Genomic DNA, 25,384 nt, shown 5'->3' with positions numbered 1-25,384 from the left:
CGCAGTTCTCAGTGAGGGACAAAAATGCCCTATTATACTTGTTTTCTACCATTCCATGCTTCTAAGCCACTGCATGAGTTATTGTGCCTTTACGGTAACCTAGAGACATTGTGTGGCTTTTTGAATAAAACATCAAAAGCATTCAGCACTGGAGATACTGCAAACATATTTAATTTGATTAATTAAAAAGAACTCTCTAAGGAAATACTTGATTTCTTGCACCATCCCTGAACATTATACGCTCACACGACCTCTAGCCTTTCATTCCCTACAGAGTACTTGCACAAAATCCTCAGGGTAGAGTATATTATAATAACCATGGAAAGAATGCAATTGTGTGTTTCAGCCCCCATGTCCTCAGTTACTACCATGTAATTTATGCATTGCAAAAATGACAGGTTTTCCTTTCGGTAGCACAAACATCTTGACCTTGTGTATGGTTCACTTCATGTGGCAAAGGTCCTTACTTTGGTTGCTTTTACATCTCGGTTAGCTTAAATGTGCTGATTCAAAATGAAGCTGCATGATGTCAAAAGAAAGCTGCTCGATTTGTATAAACCCCATATGATGGGACTAAATGATATTTTATTAGCAACACATCAATTTGTGCTAGGTTGGAGATTTATTTTCTTGTGATTGTTTAACTCAGTGATAGGGCTCTCATTTATTACTGTTGTCACTGTAATTAATTAGGAAGATCTTATAAAAATAATCGGGCATTCTGATCTCAGCTCCGAGTCATTTTTTTCATTTTGTGTAAATAAGTACAGGCTATTGGTTTTGAGGCATTGTTTTAGTTTATTCCAACCAAGGTCCTGGGCCATATGGGTCCATAATTCAGCCTCTCTCTGTATGGGAGAGGACTTGAGGAACCTGCTGTGCACAGTTGCTCACTGGACTGAGCACTCACTTGGTGGTCACGGGAGACTGACTGACAAGCTCAGCTCCGTGGGGGACAGCAGCCCACCACGCAGAAGTCTGATTTGCATGGATTTCAGACAACCTCATCTGCCATGGAGAGTAAACAAAAGAGTTAAGAACTCATTTTGAGAGGGACGCTCATAAAACTTCCCAACCACCATGTAACCCACTTGCACCAAATCCGAAACATTCGAGGAATGTTACCGTTTTTCTAAAATGAAAATACAGGACTTTCCTGTGGGTACCTGAATCGAAAGCTGCCGTCCTCCTCTCTCCCCTTGCCCACAGCTACCACCTTCTTCAAACAACAGGACCTGGAAATCTCCCAGGGCACAGGACCTCTGTACGTCTTATGGAATAATCAGACATCATATCAACTGACGTGTGCTACGAGGTCTTGCACACAGACAGAGAATTAGGTGTGACATTAAGCTCATTAGTCCACAGTTCTAGATCTTATCATATGTATCTGCAATTTCTTTTACAGTTTTAACTTCTCATATGTGGTGTATGTAAAATAACAGAGATGCGTACCTAAAAATACACTAAAATCATACGTTTAGAGCCACCTAGCATTTTTCTTTCCTACTCTTCTCACACGGCCACCTGAACTTGCTGGCTAATGTGCCACTATTTATGATAAGATCAGCCATCTAAACTGCACAGTTATTGTGCATATAATGAATTGTTTTTAGAAAGTCTCCTGGTCCTCCGTATCATCACTCAAAATGAAAAGGACTCCTTTTTAATTAAGTAGTGGGAGCTGTTCCATGAAATATTGCCAGTGCAGAAAATTTTTGAGAAGTTAAATAATAACTAAAGATAATTGAGAGTTGTTAGAAAGGAATGCTAGAATTTTAGATATTTGGAACTTGCCTGCATTATATGATAACTGATATAAATTAGGTTTCTGACCTTAAAAAATTGCGCTTACAAAGAAAGGAGACTAGATAATTATACCCAGAATATGTAAAAAACTTCCCAACAATCCTGTCTTCCATTTTGGACAAATCTGGGCTTTTTTAGAAATGCTTTCACATACAAAATGTTGTTAGGGATATTCTTGATGGTATTCTGCTTCGTACTGCACTTCAGCTACCGAATGCCAGTTCTGGTGTTCTCTTCTCTTCCCCAGCTGTAAAGTTTTGCCTTTTCCAGGAGGGAGAAAAAAGGGAGAAAGGACCGGGCTACTCCTCCTGGGGACCGCCTGCAGGGTAGAGCCTCAGGGCGTGCAGAAGGGAAAGGGAATTCCTACCAGCTCGTCCACAAGTGCTCCTCCTTCCAGGAGGCAGCAGTTTCCTTCCCTTCCTGAGAAATTTCTTTCCAGCATGGAAATGGCAACCATTTCGTAAAAGCTCCCTTTAAACGATGCTTTCAAATCTTGTCATCCTTATTCCCTCTTTCTTAATTTTGCCACTTGAATACTGTTGTGTACTACCACGGGGTTTTGTGTCATTTTCTAGACAAATATTAAGCATCTAACGTGAAGAGCACATCACGGGAGTTTACTTGTCCTGCCTCCTTCCTTCTTTCATGATCAGGAGAAACCTTTTCTGGGGTTTATTTTCAGGGATTAAGGAAATAAATATGTGATTCACTCCCCCAGGCCTCCTTTTTCTGGCCTTTGCCCTGGAAAGCATGTAAACATGTACTGCTGCCTTTCCGTCTTTGGGGGAGCTTTGAGCGTTCTTATCATTAAGCATGCGATTAAGTTCCATCCCAATTAGTGTTGCTTTTTGCAGTTGATTTTTCCTATGGAGCTTAGCAAGTAATCGCGGTGAAACAATTTATGTGAACTCTTTACCGAAAGAGAGTCAGCTTGCTGATGGTTTAAAGCAAAGGAAAATGTGAAAGAAAATCACTTCTAGGGGTAGTGAAGGGAATTTGTATTCACGGTTCAAGGAAAATAATGAGACCTTGTGAAGAGGTGAGAACCTTCATGAAACAAATTTTTCAAAAGACACTAGCCTGGGACATTTTAGTTTGATAAAGCGAAATTGCATTAATCGTATGAACATAAAGCATGAAAATGTTTGTACTTGCAATAATTTTTGAGGGAAAAACATAACTGAGATTTTGTGCAACATTCCCTGCGTTATGACATTTTTGTGGAAATACTATAAAATACAAGCAGGTTACCTCAATTTTTTAGAGAATATGGGTTAATTCCCTAATTCTCCACAACAAATGCTCAAGGTGAAGAAAGCTACTTCAAAGGCAGTGTAAAGCTGAGTGAAATGCACCTACCTTGTGGGCATCCTAGGCTTTACCTACAGCAGCATAACAGGGGTTCTACATTGCTTTCAAAAGGGGCTGAAAGAACAGAATAATGAGAGTATTAAGCTGCCAGCATTGCTTCTGGAATGAGAGGGGTCCCCTGAGCTCAGCAGACATTTATCAGCGAGGCACTTAGGAGTCTAACGCTAAAGCAGCTTCCTGGGCCTCCCTGCTGCGGCAGACCTGTGCATCTGTCCGCACCTCCCAGGGGGCTGCACATCATGCCATGGGACCGTCTGTCCTCCAAAAGCTTTGAATTCATGATTCTAACTTGACTTGCCCAGAAATTAGATGCACTGAATTCTCCACTCATTTTCTTTCTGACCCTTCAGGCAGAAAATGAGTTTAGAGATGAGTGAGCCACGTCAGGGTGCTCTGCACCAGTGCCCTGGGCAGCCAGAGTGCTTGGATGAGGCTGCCGAGCGGGATGGAGAGCAGGCTGTGAAGCTTGGACTTCAATTCCCAAGTTGAACCCTGGATTTTGAATGATAGTTACAAGCTATGGCTTGATGTAACTCAGCACCTGTGAAAATTAGGCCACCATCCATTTTTCACCTTGAGTCATGCATTACGATGAAAATCAGTCAGGCTTTTTTTCCATATCAGTGCTTTTTTTAACAAGTTGACACAACACTGCTGTAACATGAATAATTGAGAGTCGTACACAGACTATCAACTTCAGGCACCTATTTAGGTTTTGCCATGTCTAAAAAGTGGATACTCAGTCTCAGCAGAATGATTTAGATCACCCACGTGAGGAGTCCTAACTGCCTCCTACACAGTCAAAGAAAGATCTAACGGCTCCTGAAGGAGCATGTTTAGCTTGGAGAAGAGGAGGCTGAGGGGAGACCTCATTGCCCTCTACAACTACCTGAAAGGAGGTTGGAGAGAGGTGGGTGTTGGCCTCTTCTCCCAGGTGAATAATGACAGGACCAGAGGAAATGATCTGAAGTTGCAGCAGGGGAGGTTTAGATTAGATATTAGGAGGAATTATTTTACTGAAAGAGTGGTCAGGCACTGGAACAGCCTGCCCAGGGAGGTGGTTGAGTCACCATCCCTAGAGGTGTTTAAGAAATGTCTAGATGTGGTACTTCAGGGCATGCTCTAGTGGCAGAGATTGTAGGTTGTTTGGTTGGACTCGATGATCTCAAAGGTCCTTTCCAACCATGAAGATTCTATGATTCTATGATTCTAAGGCTTCAGAAAACAAGTCAAAGGGTCTCTCTTGGGATCACCATACTGGTCACTGTGTTAGGAGCACTTCCGTAGGACTATTCATGGCATCGGCACAAGGACTTACTAATGCTGGATTGTCATTACTAGCATATGGCAGTTCCCAGAAAACAAATTAAAGAGTACAAAATCTTTTTGATTCTGTTCAACAGGAACATAATTATTTGAATATTACTGACATTGAAAGAATGGAGCTATGAGGGTGATCAGAATATTGTCACAGTTTTCCTGATGCTAGAGCATGATGCTAACAGCAGAAAGGACACGTTATTTACAGAAATAATAAATCAAACCTTGCATGTAACTTTTGCACAGAGGCATATGAAACGCAGCTACAATCTCATAAATTTTTTGTTGGTGACATATAAAGTTTCAGAACAGTGGAATTTTTAGCCCATTCGTTTGGGGTGATCATAAATGACTGGAGTTTGCGTGAAGAATGCATAAATACTGTGACAAACAGGGAAATTCGAGACAATTTTAATGACTTGTGCATGCTTCTCTTCTATTTCTTGGTAATTGCTGATTTGTTGTGTGATTAAATCAAAGACTGCTCTTCAGGAAGAAAGAGGAAGAAATTAAAAAGTGGCAAAGACAAGACTTTTGCCCAACATATATAATGTCAAAGATTGTGAGGTAATGGTGGATGCCTCATCAGTTATTAAATAAACACTTTCCAGATTGGTGTTTAGGATCAAAACACATCCTGAATTGTAAAGATGCTGGTATTAGAAAAGAGGAATTGTTTCTGGATTGTCAGACTGGCTGACACCTCCTCTTAGGGAGACTTGCAGGGGTATGGTCTAAATCTGTATTAAGAGACACTTTGGCCATCGTTGAGACCAGATTCGTGAGCTGCCCAAGCAACAGACTTGAAAGGCCTGTTTAAGCTGGTGGTAGAGGCTCCTGGAGAGAATGGAGGACCAGTGCTAACCCTAGGAAGGCTCTGCAGAGTGGCCAGGTCCATGCAGAGCAGCTGCTGCCTGAGGTTGCCGGTGGAGCCCTCTTGGACCGTGCACAGATACCCCAAGAGAGAGCAGGAGACACGGCCAAGAAGCATGGGTAAGGATGGAGAAGCAGATGCGTGCAGGGCTAGGCGCGAGCCAGCACCAAAGGGTCTACCTGTCCCAGTTCATGATGGGGAGGGCTCTCTCTGGGAACAGACAGCAGCATGGAGCAGGGCTCATCTAAGGCTGTAGCTTAATTCTGTCTGGGAACTGGCAGAGATTTTAACAGCTGGAGCTGCTGAAGCAGCCAAACTGGCCCCAACACGGCCCCGACCTTGAGGATGAACTCAAGAGGGACAGAAATGATACAAGTACATCTCACCTCGTAACTATGTTGTACACAACATGAGCTTCCACTGGAAAAATTCATCAGAATGTGAACTTTGATTTTGGTGGTGGGGGGGGGGTTAAGCTAGATGCTTTTTTCCCAAATTGTTACTATTCGTTTCCCAAACTTATTCCCAAGTCTGCTCAGTATTCTGAAGAAACATGAATGTTTCCCGTGTGAATCAAAGAAGGTTTATAGCTTTTCATAAGTTTTATTGACGTGTGGTACCGAGTGCCTGCCATAATGAAGGAAATTCATGTCAGTGGGAATATTAGAAAGAAAAAAAGAAGGTGATTTATTTGGAGCGGTATCTCTTCGTAAAGCTGGCTTAAATTTATAAGAATTTTCCAGCATCTGTCTAAAGATTTTGCTGATTTTTGTATCCACATGTGAGCAACAGGGAATACTATAATTGCACCACGCTGTTCTCAAAACAGTTCTGCAAAGATATACTGCATTAAGGTGGCCCTTTTATTAATGACACTGTACTTGGCAAAGGACCCAGCAACCGTATCAGTGAGAGAACTATGCAGAAACATGTTTATTTTAAACTTTCAACGTGGAGTCTCCTGTTTCACTGGGGTTACGTGGTTGTAGCTCTTGTGACTTTAGCAGAATTAGTCCTAATTTATACTGGCATAACTGAGTAGATTCAAACCTTAGAGACATACTGGCAGTACCAGTAGCATAAAAATCTCTGGTTTTAGTATGGTACTTAGAAATGAGCCGGGAGATTTCCGCACTGGGAGAAGTTAACTGGAGAGGCTGATCAGACATGACACGTGGAAAGTTAGTGTCGTGGAACACTTCAAGCCTGCGGAGAGTGGGGTTTAGGTAGTATGTATACCTACCAAACTAATTACATCGTCTATTTTAGCTAATTAACATTCTTGGGCAGGGATCCAAATCTTAGTTAGGCAGGAGAGGTGGAGAGGCATATATATTTTATCTATAAGATAAGCCAAGTCGGTAGCAAAGCTCGCAGAAAGTAGAAAGAGTGTGAGAAAAAAAGCACTCTTTTCATCATTGTAATGATGATAATTACAGTAATAGCATGGGAGGGGAAATTTCAAAGTTTTGTAAGAAAATTTCACTTTTAAAACGTTACAGTGAATTTTTTTGAAGGTTGCATTTGATTGTTTCATGTGTACTTGAAGACTTTATTAACTTGGCTATAAACCATCTTTCTTGCTATATTAAGTTGATCTGTTGAAGATAAAACCTCTTGCTCTTCAAAGCTACATTAGATGTTCCTTGTGGATGTACCAGTTCAGCAACAGTCAAAAAAGAAAAAATATTCTTGAGGGTCAGAGTCATCAAAATAAGTTATTATGGCCAAATATTAAATCTGTGAAGACAAGAATGCAGCAGTACCAGTTCCTGCAGGTGCAGCCTAGTACAATGCTGTTTATTCTAAGATAGTATTCCTATTAAATTTAAAAGGTAACATGAAATTGCCAGGCACTTCTGACTGATAAAGAATATTTTTCATCTTTAATTTACAATCTTTCTGAAAAAGGAGCTTGCCAAAAAATGTCCTGCAATCATTTGTGTCTGATTGTGCTTCAAATTTGCTTAGAATTTAAGTCCCCTGAAATGGTTTATTTGCAGCGTTTCTGGATGACTAAGCCTGTGTTTTAAATAACAGCATGGATATAGGTAGGCACATAGGACTGGGAAGAAATCTCCATTACTGAGGGTTACTGAATGCATCCTTTTTTCTCTATTTCATACGTCACTCTCATTTTAGACTCTCTTCCTTATGAAGCAGAGACACGTACGCTCTGAAATACACTGACCTTGAGTGAAATTCTTCACCTGGCCACTTGGACTTTATGCAGGTGAAGAGTGAGATGGTTTGGGAGGAAAAATAAAATCTGCTCTCCAGCCAGGTTTCCCGTATTTCATGTGCCTTTGAGGCATATATGACATAGGGGCATTCACTGACCCTGCCCTCCTTGCTGCGTTCCCACTGCAGCACATTTTAAGTTTGCAGACCTTCTTGGTCCTGCATCAGTCCCTGTTTTCTTGTGTACCGAGGTACACTGGGCACTCTGGAGATTTCTAGTTAGTTCTCAAATGGTTAACTGTGGAGGCGGTGTTAGGAAAGGATAGAGGTTTGGTTTTTTTCAGGCAAATAAATACAGTAACTGGGCTGAAGCTGCTATTGAAAGGCAGGCTGCAATGTTTACGTGGCCCTGACGTGTAAGGCGGCAATCGATCCACAATGGATGTCGCGCTCTGTTCATTTCTGGCAAAGAGGTACTTTGTTTATTTCACCTGTAACAAAGCCTTGCATCATTCCACAGCCTCTTTAGTAAATGAAATGGATCTTCTCCTTTGTCTTCAATGTCAGGTTCATCCACAGTTGTAAATAAATAACAATTTAATATAACTTCAGTGTCTTTTGATTCTGCCATTACATCTGTTAGCTCACCACTTTCCCTTAAGACAGAGAATGTGATGAAAAACAGTGAAACATCAGGAATAGACATGCTGGTACTAAACTGTTAATTTATTTGAAAAATAACAGGGCTTTCTTCCTTTCTAACTTTTACTATTTACACTGGAGAATACCCAGGCCTTTTATGACACAGGCGCAGAGACAGACAAGTGCATCATATAGTTCATAAACTGATGAAGCTCTGTCTTATTTGATTTGTAGTCCTTCTTTTTCCAGAACCACTGTGCAGGCGGTTAGAAAACGCCAAGGAAGAGATTTTTAAATGCTGCTTGTTTAGTCCACTCTTGTATTTTGCAGCTGACACCAGTCTTGGAACAGATGATGTTTACGATGATAAAGGGTGCCAGTGTGATGTGTCAGTAGAAGATCTCACCCCTGCTCTTAAAACTGTCATCAGAGCAATCAGGTGAGTAAAAAATACTGAATGAATAAATATTTGAGATTTCCTTAATTAAAGTACTAATTAACTGCATGTCAGTTAGTAAAATGGTAGTTGAACTTATTACATGGGTATATTTATTATGTAACTAATGCTAATATAGTTTATTTATGCTTCCTTTTCATCAGTATTGTATTTACAAGTAAAAATATTTTATCTGTTCTGTTATCAGCTTTTCAATGTCAAAAAATTTACATGATTTGACTCAGAAGGAGAGTAATGAATGCTGGTTTCCACTATATCTCCTGTAATCCAAACTACTGTAATCCAGTTTGACGGAGTTTTACTGAATGTATATCACTGTGCCTGGAAAAGTGATTTTCTTTAAAACTTTAGGGTTTTTTTGCATTTTCATATTCCTGAAACTGTCTGTCATGTGACTTTCATTGCCACTTTCTTCTGGTAACAGCAGAATAATTACATTTATTCAATTGTGCAAAGCTTTGCCTGCCACTATCCATTGAACTAAATATAACCCCAATAATTTAAAACTAATAGTCTCCTTCTTTTCCAAGAAAGTAGCAAACTGCATCAAAACTTAGAAAATTACCTGCAATGAAAGCTTAAACTTAGCATTCACCCTCCTGAGACTGCCAAGGCTCTTCATCTTCCTGAATATTTGGAAGTGCAAAACCTGGCAGGCCAAATTCCTGCCATAAGGAGTAAATTGACAAGGAAGAAGAGCTCAGGCATCCCCTTTCTGCTGACAGGGAGCCCCAGGTTATTGCTGGGGGTCACCCCACTGGCTCTGCGTCACGGCCACATCAGCGCCCAGCGCCCTTCTTGCCGCAGGCAGGCAGCAGCCGCGGGGGTTTTCTTCAAAACCCTATGGAAAGATGATGTTTTCCTGCAGGGAGACTCTCACCTTAGTTCTGTCAGCACTAGGGGAAGAAAGAACTCGAGCTCTTTATCAAATAATATCATAGAGTGGTAACCGACAGGGCACTTGTACTTCCTTCCCCTTTTTCCCCTGATTGCCAATAGAGACGGATAGTGAGTAAGGCTGTTTCTAGCACTTTTCTACTAGCACAGACAGCTTGGCAGATCACTTGCACACATCTGTTCCAACCATTTTTCCAACCTGCCTGGAAATGACCTCACAGGACGTGTCAGATACCAGGTCCATGTCCACAGCTGCTGCAACCGGCAACTCAAATGTCACTGCCAAGAACCATCTCTTGCCAGCAATGTTACAGCAGGGGACAGAAATCCTTCTACACGGTGGAAACCCACCTACAAGGACGAGCTATTCCTTCAAATGGAAAGTGCTCAAATTAGGAACAATCAGCATAATTCATTGGCTGTGGTGCCAAAGATCCTTGTCTGCGATGTTGCATTTTAAACAGACTGGTTGACTCTTGGCTCCAAGTGCACCTTGGCACTGTACTGCCAAGTGATACCAATGGTCATCTCATTCTTAATTCTGTCCAGATTCCTCATGATCAACTTGACATTTTGATACTAAATTCATAGAGCTTGTTTTCAAAGGCACCACTGGATTGTTCAGTGCATCATCACCTGCTGCTTTGCCTGGTTCTCCTGGTAATTATCAGTTGAAATGGAAAGTAACCAAATGTGAAGGACCTAGTTGTCAAACTTTCTCCACAGTGCCATCTGCAGAAATGTCCTAATAAGAAGAGCAAAGATGCAACAGTTTGATTGTTCCAGACGTGCACTATTGAACTGATAAGAGTCAACTTTTTAGATTACCTCTAACTTTTTCTCTGCACACTTGGCTTACCAAACACCAACTCGTTTCAGCCCTGAGGTTGAGAATAAGAATTCTGCACCTCCACTTGCTATCAAGTAATGAATCTCTCCCATCTCTCCCTGCAAATATTAGTGTTTCACTAGATTACAAGCAGCACATGCCTCTTGCTTCATAAACATACCTTTGTTTGAGATCTGTAAAGCAGTAATGTGGTATGATCTTCTGACTTCTGTTTAATGCTATACCTTAATCTCTCAAAATCAAGAGACTGATAATTCAGTTCATCAGGTAGCTGATACTCCTCTTTCTTATTATTCAGAGTATCTGTTACCTGACTAGACTGGCATCTATGCAAACATCTGAAGAAGGATCTGAGACACTATATAGTAACTGTAGAATTTCAAGATGATAACATCTGCCTATATGGAAACTTTGTGCCTCATTTTGAAGTTCGTTTTTAGCAACGGCTTTGAATTGCAAAGGCACTGGGGGAGGGTGGAGGCTGTTTTTCCTTTCATGCTGGTACACAGGAGCAGATGAAGACAGAAGGTACTTGCATAGCTTCATGAGACACTACGCAAAAGACCCCAAATGTAGGCACATACAGCTGAATCCATTGTGGCTACATCACCTTGAAAAACTGCAATAAGGGAGAGGAATTATTTTTTTTCCTGCTTAGAGCTGGGTACAAATTGTTTTACAATGCAAATGGTCCTTTTGTTTTGGGGAAAAAATGAAATTAGCAAAATTAATTCATGCCTGGGGGTTTACAGAGGTAGGGCCTCTCTCAGTTTTGTAATCAGAAAGAACTGGGTTTTTTTCTGTGAAAGGAATCTAGAATATGCTGGTTACTCTTAGGTTGGACAGCCTTGAAGTACCAAAAGATGAAAACTGGGATAGTTAGAATCTTTCGTTTCAGTAATTTCAAAGTGTACTGCTTCAGTTTTGAACTTGCTTATTTACATCTTTCCCAGGACTACCTTATTCTTCAAAACAACTTTTTGATTTTAACCATAAAACACCCCGAAACCTTAATTTTGAAATGGTCAAAACAGGAGATGGAGAAAATAGTCTTTTCCTGAAAACCACTTCAATTTTTTAACACATTGGCCCTTTCCAAAAATAGGACCCCCTACCAGTCTTACTGAAGACCCACTGGGCAGAGCTGTCCAGTAACATGTCAAGCTGCCAGTCTTCTCTTAAAGCCCCTCAAGCTGAGTCTTCCACAGCCCCATCTCTTGTGCAGCCCCCTCCACCACCACCCTTACTACAAACTCTCCATCAGGAAAGATCGACTGAGGCAGTAGAGAAAGTAAGAAAAATCTGCTTGATGCATTTACACAGTGTTATCATAGAATCATAAAATGGTTTACGTTGGAATCTTTAAGGAATGACCGTAAAGATCATCTAGTTCCAACCCATGGGCATGGGCAGGGACACCTCCCACTAGACCAGGCTGCTCAAAGCCCCATCCAGCCTGGCCTTGAACACTTCCAGGGATGGGACATCCACAACTTCTCTGGGCAACCTGTTCCAGTGTCTCACCACCATCACAGTGATAAATTTCTTCCTGATATCTAATCTAAATATATCCTCTTCCAGTTTGAAGCCATTACCCCTCATCCTGTCACTACATGCCCTTGTAAAAAGTCCCACTCCAGCTTTCCTGTAGGCCCTCTTTAAGTCCTGGAAGGCCACTACAAGGTCTCCCTGGAGCCTTCTCTTCTCCAGGCTGAATAACACCAACTCGCTCAGCCTGTCTTGATGGAAGAGGTGCTCCAGCCCTCTGATCATCTTCATGGCCCTCCTCCGGACCCTCTCCAACAGGTCCATGTCCTTCTTATGTTGGGGGCCCCAGAGCTGCATGCAGTACTCCAGGCAGAGCCCCACGAGAGCAGAGTAGAGGGGGAGAATCACCTCCCTCAACCTGCTGGCCACACTTCTTTTGATGCAACCCAGGATAAATGTTGGGGAGCAGGGAACAGGTGAGTAGCATGGTGAAACATGGTGTGCTCCACAGCACGCCTTGGGCATCAGTCCTGCTCCTTGCAGCCTCTGCCTGGGATCACAGCAGTGCACAAAGCTGTTCTTGCTAGCAGTACATTGAGCCTTTGTGCCAGCAGGCTTTTATAGCACTACTCAACTGGCCCTAGTCTTGTCGTGAACTAAAAGCCATTAATATCCTGCAGAGTTCTTGGAGACTAACAAAACAACATTGCATTTTCCAGCTCTATCTGTTAGTTCACAATGATGGATGTATATAAAAGAGACTAAAAAGAAGATGAGGATACCTTGTTTCCATATATTGCGATGTCTCTGATCATTTTTCATAGCAAGAGGCACTAAATTCTGTAATACTCTCCACAATGGAAATGATGGAATTATTTTACTATTTATGGAATATAAAATTAGATTTGAGAAGCATAAATAAATGTGCAGTAGGAAATAACTGCAATGGCAGGAAGATGAACTTGCTGACCTAAGAGGTCTTTCCTCTCTTATCTCTAGTGATTGCATAGATATGTTTTCATTTGTTGTTAATAAGAAATAATAATAATAAATGTAGCTAAACATAATGAAACTTGAGAATTCTTGAGCTGATAAGCTGTATAGTTGAATAGCCATACATATTTAATAGCCAAAGAAGGAAAATATAATTTACCACTTATGTTTAGTCTTTGAAATGTTTCTGCTACACCTACAAAATGTCATTTTAGCAGCCGTTATGAATTTGGTGGTGTTTCAGAATCCTCTATTTCTTCTAAATCCCATATTAAATTGTGCATTTTACGCCCAGATGGTCTACAGAGTCTAGGCAAGGCTCTTAGATGTGTCCTTCGCTACGACAGCACTGTGCTTGGCAGAAAACAATGTCTCTGGCTCCTCGGGGATGGGTCAGTCCAGGAGAGGCAGGAGGCAATTTTGACCCACTCACCCCACACATCGTGGAACTATCTCTCAACTTTTGTCTGTTGGACTCCCTGTATTGGATCCCGATATCTTCTGCATGTTGCAGTTTACCAGGAAGAAGGGTTATTTGGCAAGCCAAGGGTAGAGAGATGGAGGAACCATCAAAATTACATCTTTGTGTGCACCTGCTTTCCTGAGGTAGTAAAGTGAGAAAACAACCTGTGGGCACCTCACCTAGCTATGGGTAAAACAACCTGCCTGCTTTTTAATCTTTAAGGCAAGGGAGGTTTAGATTGGATATTAAGGAAAAATTTCTACACCAAAAGGGTTATCAAACATGGGAACAGGCTGCCCAGGGAAGCGGTGGAATCGCCATCCCTGGAGGTATTTAAAAGACGGGTAGACGTGGTGCTTAGAGACATGGTTCAGTGGTGGTTTTGTCAGAGTTAGGCTGATGGTTGGACTCGATCATCTTAAGGGTCCCTTGCAACCTAGATAATTCTATGATTCTATGAATCCCAGTAGAATCAAGCTCTATTTCTTCCTGAGATATTGACAAGACTGACAAGATACAGGTTTAAAAAAATAGCAGGAGTACGACAGGGCTGCACAGAGGATTAGAGATGTTCTGTCTTGGTGCCAGTCTCAGTAAAGTGCACTAATGACAAGCAGAATAGCTTTTAATACTGGAAGGGGCAACATGAACAGAAAATAAAATGCAGTAAATGCCAGGAAAGATATGCAACCTACGGGTTCAGAAAACGGTGTAATTCTAGATCGGTGCTGATCCTGCATTTGACAAGAGTTAAATGAAATGGATGCTCCTTTTGGCTGCTAGAGGTCTATAAGACAAAGTTGGTACTGGGCCTGTCACTTTCTACAATTATCAGTGCACGTAAAGGTTAGTGGGACCTGTGGTTTAGACATTAACTATAGGCAAAGCACTTTGATATATTGGTCTAATTCAACACAAAAGACTTTTTTTTTCTACTCTCCTCTGGATGCATCATTGAAACAGGCTACTTTTTATAGCTAAGTCTCACCGGAAAATTGTCACATTTGTGACTTGAGTAAGTTTACAGCCGTGTATCGTCGATCACGTTAGATTTCAGTTATAAAATACCCCCTCGCTACACGGCATGCAGCGATTTAGAAATACAAATAATGTTTTAAAAAATCATGGGGACTACACGCTTCGGGTTTTGGGGTTAATTCTTACTTTCAATTACTGCCTTGTGGTCAGTACCAGCGGTTCAGTATTGCCCGTGGCGACTCCGTTTCGTTTATGATGAGTCTCGTTTGCCCCCTTGTGGTATAACCAGAAAAGACAGAGCGAATTGTCATTTCCCCTGTTCCTCCTGTTTTGGGTCAAGGGCTGGTGCTTCAAATACTTGGGGTATGAAGAACCTTGTGCTCATTTTCCCGGTTTTTTACGGGTAGGTTATCCACCTGTGCCCGCATACCTGAACCCTTCGTTTTTATCACACAGGAACGCACCAAAATGAGCAACATTTTATTCTAGAAGCACGAATGAAGGAACCTCAAAGGCTTTTTTTGTTCATTACTTTCATATATTCTCTATATAGTTGCAATAATCTTTCAGGATGGGTGCTCAAGTCTATGAAGTTCGATTGCGTAGTTATTTCGAGATATAGAAAGAGAAATGAATTTTTAAAATTGACAGTAAATAACTACGGAGAATCAGCTAAATTTAATAACTGCAAAGCAGTTGCTAGGCTCCATCACTGAAAGAAGTCAGGTTTTCTGTTTCTTATTAACTTTCAGGATTTTAAAAAGCCAGTCTTTTATAAGCCTTCAGGTTTTTGCACAGTTTTTGTAAAATTCTGTATATTTGAAGCAAAAAGGAGTAAGCAATATGGGTCTGTTCCAAACCCTGGTGAAGTTAATTACGAGGGCATCACATGAGCTAATGCCTAAACCAGAAATAGTACAGTTACCCCTCACTGATACAGCCGTGATGCTTTTGGTCTTGCGTTTGACTTCTAAACACTATGAACGAACTGCCTAGATAACCAAAAAACCTGTTGCAAAGCTGCAAAGCAGTGTGCACACTGATTAAGAAGCTTCTGTGGCTGTTAATGAAAATCAGTCTTCTGTCTCTTCTCTTGTAAAATCACCCAGTTGTGGCAAATTCAGTTGTCTTCAATTATGCTATTAATCCTCTGGCTCAGCTTTTCTAACAGAGTTTCATATTTTTGCTTTATCAAGAGCATGAAGTAAAAAATTGTGACTACCAAAAGAGAGAATAATAACAAGAAAAAATATACTTTCTTGTATGTCAGCTACATCATTTACTCTTTGTAACCTGAATAAAGAAGTAGATTCCAGGAGATTGTCTGCGCTGCCAGACTATTACGAACAGAGCATCTGGGCATCATTTGACAGCTAAAAAGAAAAAAAAATCTGCATCCGAGCTTCAGAGGCCTTCAGATTATAAAAGATGCCAAAAGCCATTAGTCTGTGGAACTGGCTGACAATGGAAAAGAGGAAAGTGCATCATCTGACATATTTAAAACTGCATGGAAATCAGTCCTGAACTGTCAAAGTGATGGACTTCTCCTAATGGACCTTTTCCATTTTTAATTTCTATAATCAGTATCATACTTCAAGCTCTATACCAGTGACAAGCAATCTCATTTTTAACTGGAAGTTACCAGAATGAGAAATATCAAGAACTAAGCACTGTGGGAAAAGGCTGATATTGTTTGGAAGAACATTTACGTACAATACAGAAAACAGTAGAGGATCACTCTATATTATTAATCTGACTCTATATACATTATGTCTGTCCTAACAATAAATAGTATGGTTTTCCTAAATTCTTCCACTAAAACACTACTTATCTAATTTATCACAGAGTGAAGGCCATTTTTTTGCTTTTTATTATCATTCATTGTCTTATACATACCACAATAAACACAGAGGGAATACATTAGCGTGAAATATTGGGATTTGGAATAGGACACCAATTCACTGTCTCTCTTTTTTAATTGCAACAGACAGCAAACAATATCAGCAGTTTGGCCCTAATGGGGATTCATAAGCTCTGTAACACAGACCAGAATGGCCAACGCACCTGATCCCTTGACTTCTGTCCCAGCTCTCACACGGTTCTCTCTTCCACAGTCCTCACGTAAACCGAGGAGAACCGCGGCTGTTACCAGCTGACCTGGAAAATCAGCTCACTGTCATTGACTTTCCAAATTTGTCATTTCTATTATTTAAGAGGAGCTACTTAGTGGACATCACATATTGACATAAGCATCCCAGAAACTTGTGCAAATTTCTGTGCACATAAAAAACATATGCCATTCATCAATTTTTGGATATTTACTGTTATCTGATACTTGGTATTCTGCAGTAAAATTCAAGGAAAACAAAATCACCAATGCTAATTAAACAGTAATTTCCATAGATTTCAATATGTAACAAATGCAAAAAATTCTCTTCAGCCTGCAAGTTTGATCTTAAGTCTGCAAAATAAATTAAAAACAAATACTTAGGCCTGAACATTAATTAAAAATAAACACTGATGAAACATTAATTGGGTGCATAAATTGAAATTTTTTACAAAACAGAAAGGAAAGAACTTAAAATGAGCTCCAGAAAAAGAATACTATTATTTAAATTGGTGCAATCAACTTGTTAGGCGAATCTTTCCTCTAACAAGGAGAGAAATAGCTTCAGCACAAATGCAGCTTACAGAATATCTCAATAAAGTCAGTGGGACTAATCCCAGGTTTAAATTAAGCATGTACTTCAGCACCTTTCAAATCAGGCACCTAGCATAAAAAAGTCAAATAGGTGTATATTGATAAACTAAACACGCTCTGTGCTCTTTAAAATAGCGTTGCCTGGTGTCTCTTACCTAACAATTCAAAGGCACAATCTGTCTCTACTTACACATTTGTACTTCCGAAACCAATTTTGTAAAGGTAAAAGTTCACTTGCACAAGCTGTATTGAAAATATCTTCCATTTTAAAATTAGCTGTCAAATTTTGTGAGTGGAATATATTGTATTGTTTCACAGCTGTTGAAGATTAATCAGTGAAATGCTTTTTCCCCACAGAATTATGAAATTTCATGTTGCGAAGAGAAAGTTTAAGGAAACACTTCGTCCATATGACGTCAAAGATGTCATTGAACAGTACTCAGCAGGTCATCTAGACATGTTATGCAGGATTAAGAGTCTTCAGTCACGGTAAGGAAAGAATAATTTCTGCTCTGCATAAGCATCTTATCTTATGTCATTCACTGCATAATGAATATTGGTGATGTTTATATATTTATATGATGTGTTATATTTGGGTACAAATTGCCATCCATGCTTCAGCCCAGCCTGTCTTTCTGCAAACACAGCTGAGCCAGAAATTACATTGTGGGTAAAAACAAACAAAACCCCATATATCTAATTGGCCCCAGAAAATGGAAGTCGGAACAATATAAAAGGTAATCCTTTATCTGAAAAGTCCCTTCATAAACAAGGAATTTAGTCATGAGGTTGCCAAAAGGGTGGGGTAAATGCTGAGAACTGCCCTTCTCCCATCCCAGACTTCCTCTTTTCACATAAAAGAAATTGGGAACTACTGGTAATGTAGTATTTGTGTAGTTTTTATGTTCTAGATTCCCAGCAACAATAATTAAAAAAAAAAAACAAAACAACAAAATACAACACTGCATCATGTGTACCATTACCAGTATCAGGGCTGAGCTTCCTGCTTCAAACTGACCAGTTTCCCAGGACTCGATGCTGCTGTCAGGACCAGAGAGCTGAGGGTGGCACTGGTACACCTGTTCCCCCTCCCCAGCATCAGGCTACGGGGGAGGCCACCTCCTCTCTCACCCTCTCAGCAAGTCTAGCCCTGGATCTCCCAGATGATGGCTAAGTTCTGGGCCCCGGTTAGTACCAATGGAAAAGAAATGCTCAAAAATCACTCTCTTTTTTTTTTTCTTAATTAATAAAATTGTCTTTTTTCTCAATTGCTTCTCTGAAGTACTGTGATTTTCATTTTTAAAGCACTTCCATATCCTCACCGTTTTCAGGAATCACAGCAGCTTTTGATTTCTCTTACAGCGTTGACCAAATTCTTGGGAAAGGACAAATCACAGCAGATAAAAGAAGCAGAGAAAAGAATCCTGCAGAGAATGAGACAACCGATGACCTCAGTATGTTAGGGCGTGTAGTCAAGGTGGAGAAACAGGTAGAGTGATTATTTGTCACTTTGTCTTGCTCTATTGCTCATGCCTTTTGTGTATTTTATTTCCAGTTTCAAAGGCTGGACAGGTAAAATATTTTTTTTTCTAATATCTGCTTTATTTACATGATGAAATGAAATTGGTATGAATTGTATTACCTTAATCGTCTTCCATGTACAGAAAAATAAGGAAGGAAAAATCGCAGGTTACTAATTTTTTTTCCCTTTTATCAGCTTGCTTATGAAATATCTACATGGCTTTTGACATTATTTTTCAAGAGTCAATAGTGCCTACCAAGCTCCTTCCATTTTTCTCTTCATCAGCCACATCTTCCCTTTGCTTGGGTTCCAAATATTTTAAATTAGTATTTGGCATTAATGTTAACCTTTTCCTCTCCTCCTGTAGGTACAATCCATTGAGTCAAAACTGGACTGTCTATTAGATATTTATCAACAAGTTTTGCGAAAAGGATCTGCGTCCGCGCTCACTCTGGCTTCGTTTCAAATGCCGGCTTTTGAGTGTGAGCAGACTTCTGATTACCAGAGTCCATCAGACAGCAAAGATTTGTCTAATTCTGCACAAATTAGTGGATGCGTATCCAGATCTGCTAGTGCCAACCTGCCTCGTGGCCTACAGCTTATACTGACACCAAATGAATTCAGCACTCAGGCTTACTATGCTTTTAGTCCAGCTATGCATAGTCAAGCAACGCAAGTGCCAAACGATGGACCTGCAACAGTTAATAATTCATCAAACCAAATAAACCAGGCAACTAAGCCAGCAACTCCAACAACATTACAAATACCACCCTTCTCATCAATGAAGCATATCAATAGGCCTGAGCCCGTTCATATTATTCCTGTAACCACGCAGGAAAATGTTTCCGATGTCACCGCTTGCCTTGTTGCATCAAAGGATAACGGACAAGTCGCACAGCCCAGTGCGACAAAGGATCTCGCATGGAGGAAAAGTCTGGATATAGAAGGGGAACCTTTGCTCTCAGTTAAACCTGTGGTGCAAATGGATTTAGGAAAATCTTTATCTGTACAGAACCTTATACAGTCGACAGAAGAACTGAATGTACAGATTGCTGGCAGTGACTCCAGTGGTTCCAGAGGTAGCCAAGACGTATACTCCAAATGGAGGGAGTCAAAATTATTTATAACTGACGAAGAGTTGGAGACAGAGGCAGGAACAGAGACTACTGAAGCCATCTCGCGCCCGTTAGTGGAAACAACTCTCTCTGCTGACTCTCTGAGGACTGGAATATCAAGATCATCTCAAAGCATTTGCAAGCCAGGGGACGGTACAGAAGCACTCAATCTGCTCCACGTCAAACTTAAATAACAGCTTGTGGGCTTTCTTCATTGGCTGGGTCATTCCTCTAGTCATACATATCATAGCATGAACTGTTTTGAGAGCCTTTTTAATAAGATAAAAATCACAAAAATCAGGATGAATCTGAGAAGCAGTTGAATGAGCCCATATCTCCTAGTTGCATGAAAATGCATGTTCAAGTGAAGGCTAACGTTCAAATTTACACCTACAGTACGGCAACCTTTCATGTAGTACAGTAGGTTTAAACGACGAGTTGCCTACAAAGCTAATGCTGCAGGATGTATCAAAAAGCAAAAATTTGAGCATTTAGACCTAGTGCCGTTTCTACAAAGCAGAAGTCAAAATCGTAAGGTTTAAAGCACTTTGCTTCTGAACTAATTAAATATATATATATATAATGTCCTGATTTAGATGATAGTTTATGTTTACAACAAAAAAAAATTATCTACAGCTGCTAGCAAGGTACCAAGGAAACCAGTAATATGGGATTAGAAATGGCTGCCAGTTGCAAGATACACCCATGAGCTCATCAGTAATCAGTTATTCTTAACTCTGAAGAACAGTACATTAATATCCATCCGATTTTTGGTGATTTCGTGCTGTGGCAAAAGCACCTGACAGACCACTATCGCATTGTTCTTTATAACGAGAACATTATTTTGCTATGAAAAGTTTTTATTTTAAGGGTTGAGGCTGGCCTCAGAAATGGATAACCTGGGTGACTGCGCTGAAAATTCAGGGGAATCTCTCCTTCTTCCAGCCTCATGGAGGAGCTGTCTTCTGAATCTGAAACATTTTGGCAGCAGTAGGAGAGGGAAGGAAGCAGGCGCTGCCTTAATTGTAGCAGCAGTGTTTCCTTCTGTGGAAATTTTGGCAATTTTCCTTGCCCTCCCAACCATGACAGCGCTTCGTAAGGCTGGGAAAGGAGGGAAAATGAGGAACTAAAGTACAGAGTAAAACTAAAGGGGATAGAACAGGGAAGTGAGAAAGACAACACAATCAATGAAGAAAAAAAAAGAATATGGATTTAGATGGGCAGGAAGGGAAATGATCCCAGAAATTAAAAGGACGGAAGGTAAAGAGGCAAAAAGATTTGGTTTTTTTTTAAACCAGACTGTTGGTCACAGATACTGAGTGCTATTTCCAAAAAAAAAATGCCATGTAGGCAATCAGAAATGGAAATAGAAGTAGGGAAGACCACCTTAACTGAAAAAAAACCTGAAGGCAAGAGTGTTTTTGTATGTTTGTTTTTGTTTTTTAAATAACAGGGGAGGAGGAGGGAGGGGAAAGTGGTCACACACTTACAGCTCAACACTGTGTCCCAACTGCAGTCATTTCTTGTGAACTTTCCAAGAAAGGACCTCCAGACTCCTTCCTCCAAATACCCGAGTTTTCAAATTCAAAGCCTACATAGGACCTAGCACTCCTGTTTGAGACATCCTTTTTTCTTATCCTAACCTACACCTCACTTCTGCTGAGACGCAGGAGCAGTGGTAGTGTCCATCTTCACGTCCCCAGCAAGGCTTCGCCACTGGAAGGACCCTTGCAGAGCCTAAACAGGCTTTCGCTCTCCCCAGCTGAAGGAGGTTTCTGTTCGGGTCCTCCCCCCAGATTTATACCCCACCTGCACCACAGGCTTGTAGACAACCTGGCTCGGGCTCAGCTTCCCATTAGCAGCAGGAACACTAAATGTACGGGGGTGCCGGTGCCAGCTCACTCAGGGCAGTGTCTTCTCAAGGCCCAGACCTGCTGGGAACTCAGTATGTACATCAAAAATGTCACTCCAGTCTTAAACCATGGCTAAATGCTGTAGATTGTATTGTGAAGGACTCGACCTGTTTACTATGAAACCATTGTTATTTCTGCTTCCATATTTCCTTTACAGAAGTATTCCTGGATGTTACATGATAACCTTATTATGTGAAAGTACATGCAAACTGTAGAGTGTATATATTGTGTCGTTATACGGGGTCCACGGATGGTACACTGTGTTCCATGGCTTACGCCAGAGCAAACTTCAGCTGTTAAATCCTGAAAGACACCTTGAAGCACAATTTCCTCACCACTGATTTGCCATACAATTTACCACTTCAGTCTTTCCTGTTTTCTTTTACGTGCAGTCTGGTCATACTAATTACAATTTTGTGAGGATAAGTAGGGTTTTCTCCACATCTCAGTTCATTTAACTATGAACTTATTTGAATGTGTGCAGTTCATCCAGACAGATCTGCAAGTTTAAAGTACTACTCCAAAATTTTAAAAACTTACATGTTGGGTTTTCTTAGGCTTTTCTTTCTTTTTTCTAACAGTTTTTGGTGCCTTTCTTGCCTTTCATACGAAGCCTCCTGATGGCCTAAGTATAAACCTGCGCTTAGGTTTAGTTAAGGAGCAAGAGATCAGGCACGTGGCAACTGTGTGTCGGGAATGAAACTCCCTTCCCTCTCCTTGGCGAGATCAAAAAACCAAGGCATCACGAATTTGGACACCACTCTTCCACCTTCATCTGCCTCAGCAGATGGAGGGGGTTGCACCCCCATTGAGCCCGGAAGGCGGCAATGGGAGAATGGAGCATTGGCCCCGCCTCTGCTGATCCCGCACGGAAACGGGGCCTCGGGTTTTGCTGATAATTTATCTCACGGAAACTTGGTATTTTTGCCTTAAATGACATGCTTGAGTCCTTCTAATTTTAAGTTAATTTATTTAATACAATTTTGTGCACAAAAGAATGAGTTCTATAAATTATGTATGAAAATGTTAATGTCTTTACAAAGTACTAATAAATCCAGAAGATCCTATCTTTTCAAATTATGGTTTAAAATCCTAATTTTTTTTTTCTTTTATGCTCACCATTATTATTTTTGTAGCTGCAAGTCTTATCATATAGGAATTTTTTAACATAATATTGATAGAAAATAGAAAGAGTAGTGAACATATGAAATTCTGGAGAGGAAGACTTGTTTGTTTGGATTTTTATAAGCTTCGCTCATTTTTCCTCATGAGGAGTTTCCTGTTTCTACGCTCTCTCTTTAAAAGACAGTGTCATGACTGACAGTCATTCATTGGCTTCACAAAAGAAGGACCTTTTCAAGTCTTGTCCCATGCTGCTTATTAAAGTCCAGCTCATGACTGCTAATAAGGATGAGCAGGGACAAAGGACAAATTTTTTTCTGATTTACAATCCACTTGGGGATTGTTGAAGAGAGAATTTGAACTTAAGTAAGAGCTTCAGGAATTAAGCCTTATCCAAATAACTGTTTTCTGATCAGCATGTTTCTTGTACCTGATTGAAGAGAGAACTGAAAAGAATAGTTTTGATGATTATTATTTGTTTAAAAATTTGTATTTGCTCCTGGCTTATATGATCTATACTTTTTATTTAAATATGAATATAGTGTTTTAGCCTAGGGTTCAAGATTGCAAAGATCATACACTTTTATTCACAGTGCCCACGGTTGTTCCATATGTTTTTGAGATAATCCTACTTAGAGTGACTGCTCTCATTATAGTATGGTGAGGAGTAATTCACCTGCTGTTCTGTGATAAGTCAAATCATACTGAATTGCTGATGTATAGTAGAACATCTGATGTACAGTAGTATTTCTGGATTGGGACCTGCAATCCTTACTCAAGCAAAAATTCTATGGAATTCATGCGTTCTATGGAATTCAAGAATTTTTCTTGAATCGGGAGCTCAGATTCAAATCCTTATTTTGTTGGGCATCTGTTTAAAGTGAAAATGGTAATATTCCAGTTATTTCCTGAGGAAACTAATACTTAGCTGAATTTACCCATGTCACATTGACTATATAAAAAATAACGCACAAAGTATTGATGTAAAAAGGGAAGAAGAGAAGGGACATTTTTTTAAAAGCACAGAGAAAAGGAGAATAATCAGAAAAGAGGAGTAAGCAGGAAAAGAAAATATAACAGCAAAGGAACGAAAAAAGGGTTTAAACACCTGAGGCTAAATTCATCCTTGGATGGCTTCACTGACTTCAATGAATTCACTGCCCAACTGGGTGAAGTTCAGCCTCCACTGGGATAACCAGGCTCAGTTCTACTGACCTTAAAGGAACTGAACCCACCTATACCAGGAATGAACTTGCCTCTCTGGGCCAACTTTTATCCTGACTCATATGTCATGCAATCCTTTTGGATTCATTAGGTTTGAATGAAATACAGGTCAGAAAAGAATTTGCCCCAGATATTTCTGCTTCACATTTTTTTTCAAGTGTGTTAATCGACTTAATTCAAATGGATTACAACACCACACAAAGTGCTGTCACTGTCTAAAAAGGTTAATTGGTTTTTGAAATAAGAATTGTCCCCTGCAGCGTCAGTGGAAGCATGTAATATTTTCCTGTTCATTCATCTGGATGCAAATGTGACCATTCATTCAGCTGTGGCCACACATAAGACAACTCCAGACATACCCAATTTCATCTGCTATTGGAAGCATTTTTTACTTCTTTGAAAGATAAAAAGCCAGTTTTATGACAGGCTTAGAAAGCACGAAGGCTGCTTCCACTGACACTGCAACGACATTAGCCAGTACATTACAATGTTAATTGTAACTTCTTGACAAAGTTGAATCCATATTGTTGTTAATAAAAATGATTTGAAAAGTACCATGCTTAGCGGATTTTTTTCTTACATAAACGATTGTATGGTGTAAGCACCTATCAGGAAAAAAAAAAAAAATTCAAGCTTGCTTGTTGTTTTCCTTTTGAAGTTTTGTAATTTTTTTATTAAATGGACCAAAACACCACAAAGAAAGTTTACTAGAATAAAACATGCACAAACTAGTCTGATATGCTCAGTTTCTGGTAACTGTTTACAGCAGAGTTTACTTAAACTTCAGATGTTTTAGCAGCTCTATGAAAATGAGTTTGGAAGTTATTATTACCTTCCCTGTAATGTAAATGGGAATCGCTTCAGGATCAGCAATCAGGGGCCTGTGCGAGCAGCAGGATTCCTAAGAGAAGGCTCATCCACTACCTCAGTTTAACTTGAGGCCTAGGTGAAGCCCTTTCTTCTGTGACGAATTGTGAAAGTTGATCTAGAATGCTACTGCACCAAACTACAGCCTTCTTTGCTCTTCCTGCAGTGTGCTGAAGATAAGCTTTAGTATTTGAGACTTCTTGTGGTGAAGTCACTGCTTCCCTGGAGGCTTCAAAATCAGAGCAGAATATTTCCATGTATAGGTGAACCCCTGCTGCTCTGTTGAACGTAGTCTTAGATACTGAAATTAAAAGATGCAGCCTCCAGAATGGCAGATTTTCCATGTCAGCCATTTGTACTCACAGGCTATGTAAACACTGCCAAGCTCTGCCTATAAAATAAACACAGGACAGGAAAAAAGGCAAACAGGTTTGCTCGCTCTTCTTGTGTTAAACTGGGACATCTTGCTTCGTGTGTACATAGAGATAGGGAAAGGTCAGAAGACAGCAGCGCAAAGCTTTTCCTATTGAGTTATCCCACAGGCCACAATGGCCAGGCACAGGCGGTAACGTGCATCCATAAAGAGACATATATATA

The 25,384-nt window shown here is 40.3% G+C and overlaps 1 protein-coding gene across 2 annotated transcripts in view; it reads left to right on the top strand.

Annotated features, from left to right (window-relative positions):
- The window catches only part of KCNQ5 (potassium voltage-gated channel subfamily Q member 5), a 303,149-nt gene extending 279,463 nt beyond the window's left edge, over nucleotides 1-23,686 (top strand). For both annotated transcript variants that reach the window (XM_054193769.1, XM_054193768.1), the window contains 4 exons: nucleotides 8,528-8,636; nucleotides 17,382-17,513; nucleotides 18,387-18,513; nucleotides 18,914-23,686. In XM_054193769.1, the coding sequence (XP_054049744.1) occupies nucleotides 8,528-8,636; nucleotides 17,382-17,513; nucleotides 18,387-18,513; nucleotides 18,914-19,855 (1,310 nt within the window). In that variant the 3' untranslated portion in view covers nucleotides 19,856-23,686. The remainder of the gene's footprint in view (nucleotides 1-8,527; nucleotides 8,637-17,381; nucleotides 17,514-18,386; nucleotides 18,514-18,913) is intronic.
- Nucleotides 23,687-25,384: the final 1,698 nt, after the last annotated feature.

This window comes from Rissa tridactyla, chromosome 3, assembly GCF_028500815.1.
Source record: "Rissa tridactyla isolate bRisTri1 chromosome 3, bRisTri1.patW.cur.20221130, whole genome shotgun sequence".
Lineage (NCBI taxonomy): Eukaryota > Metazoa > Chordata > Aves > Charadriiformes > Laridae > Rissa > Rissa tridactyla.
This window is presented reverse-complemented; position numbering and strand designations above follow the sequence as displayed.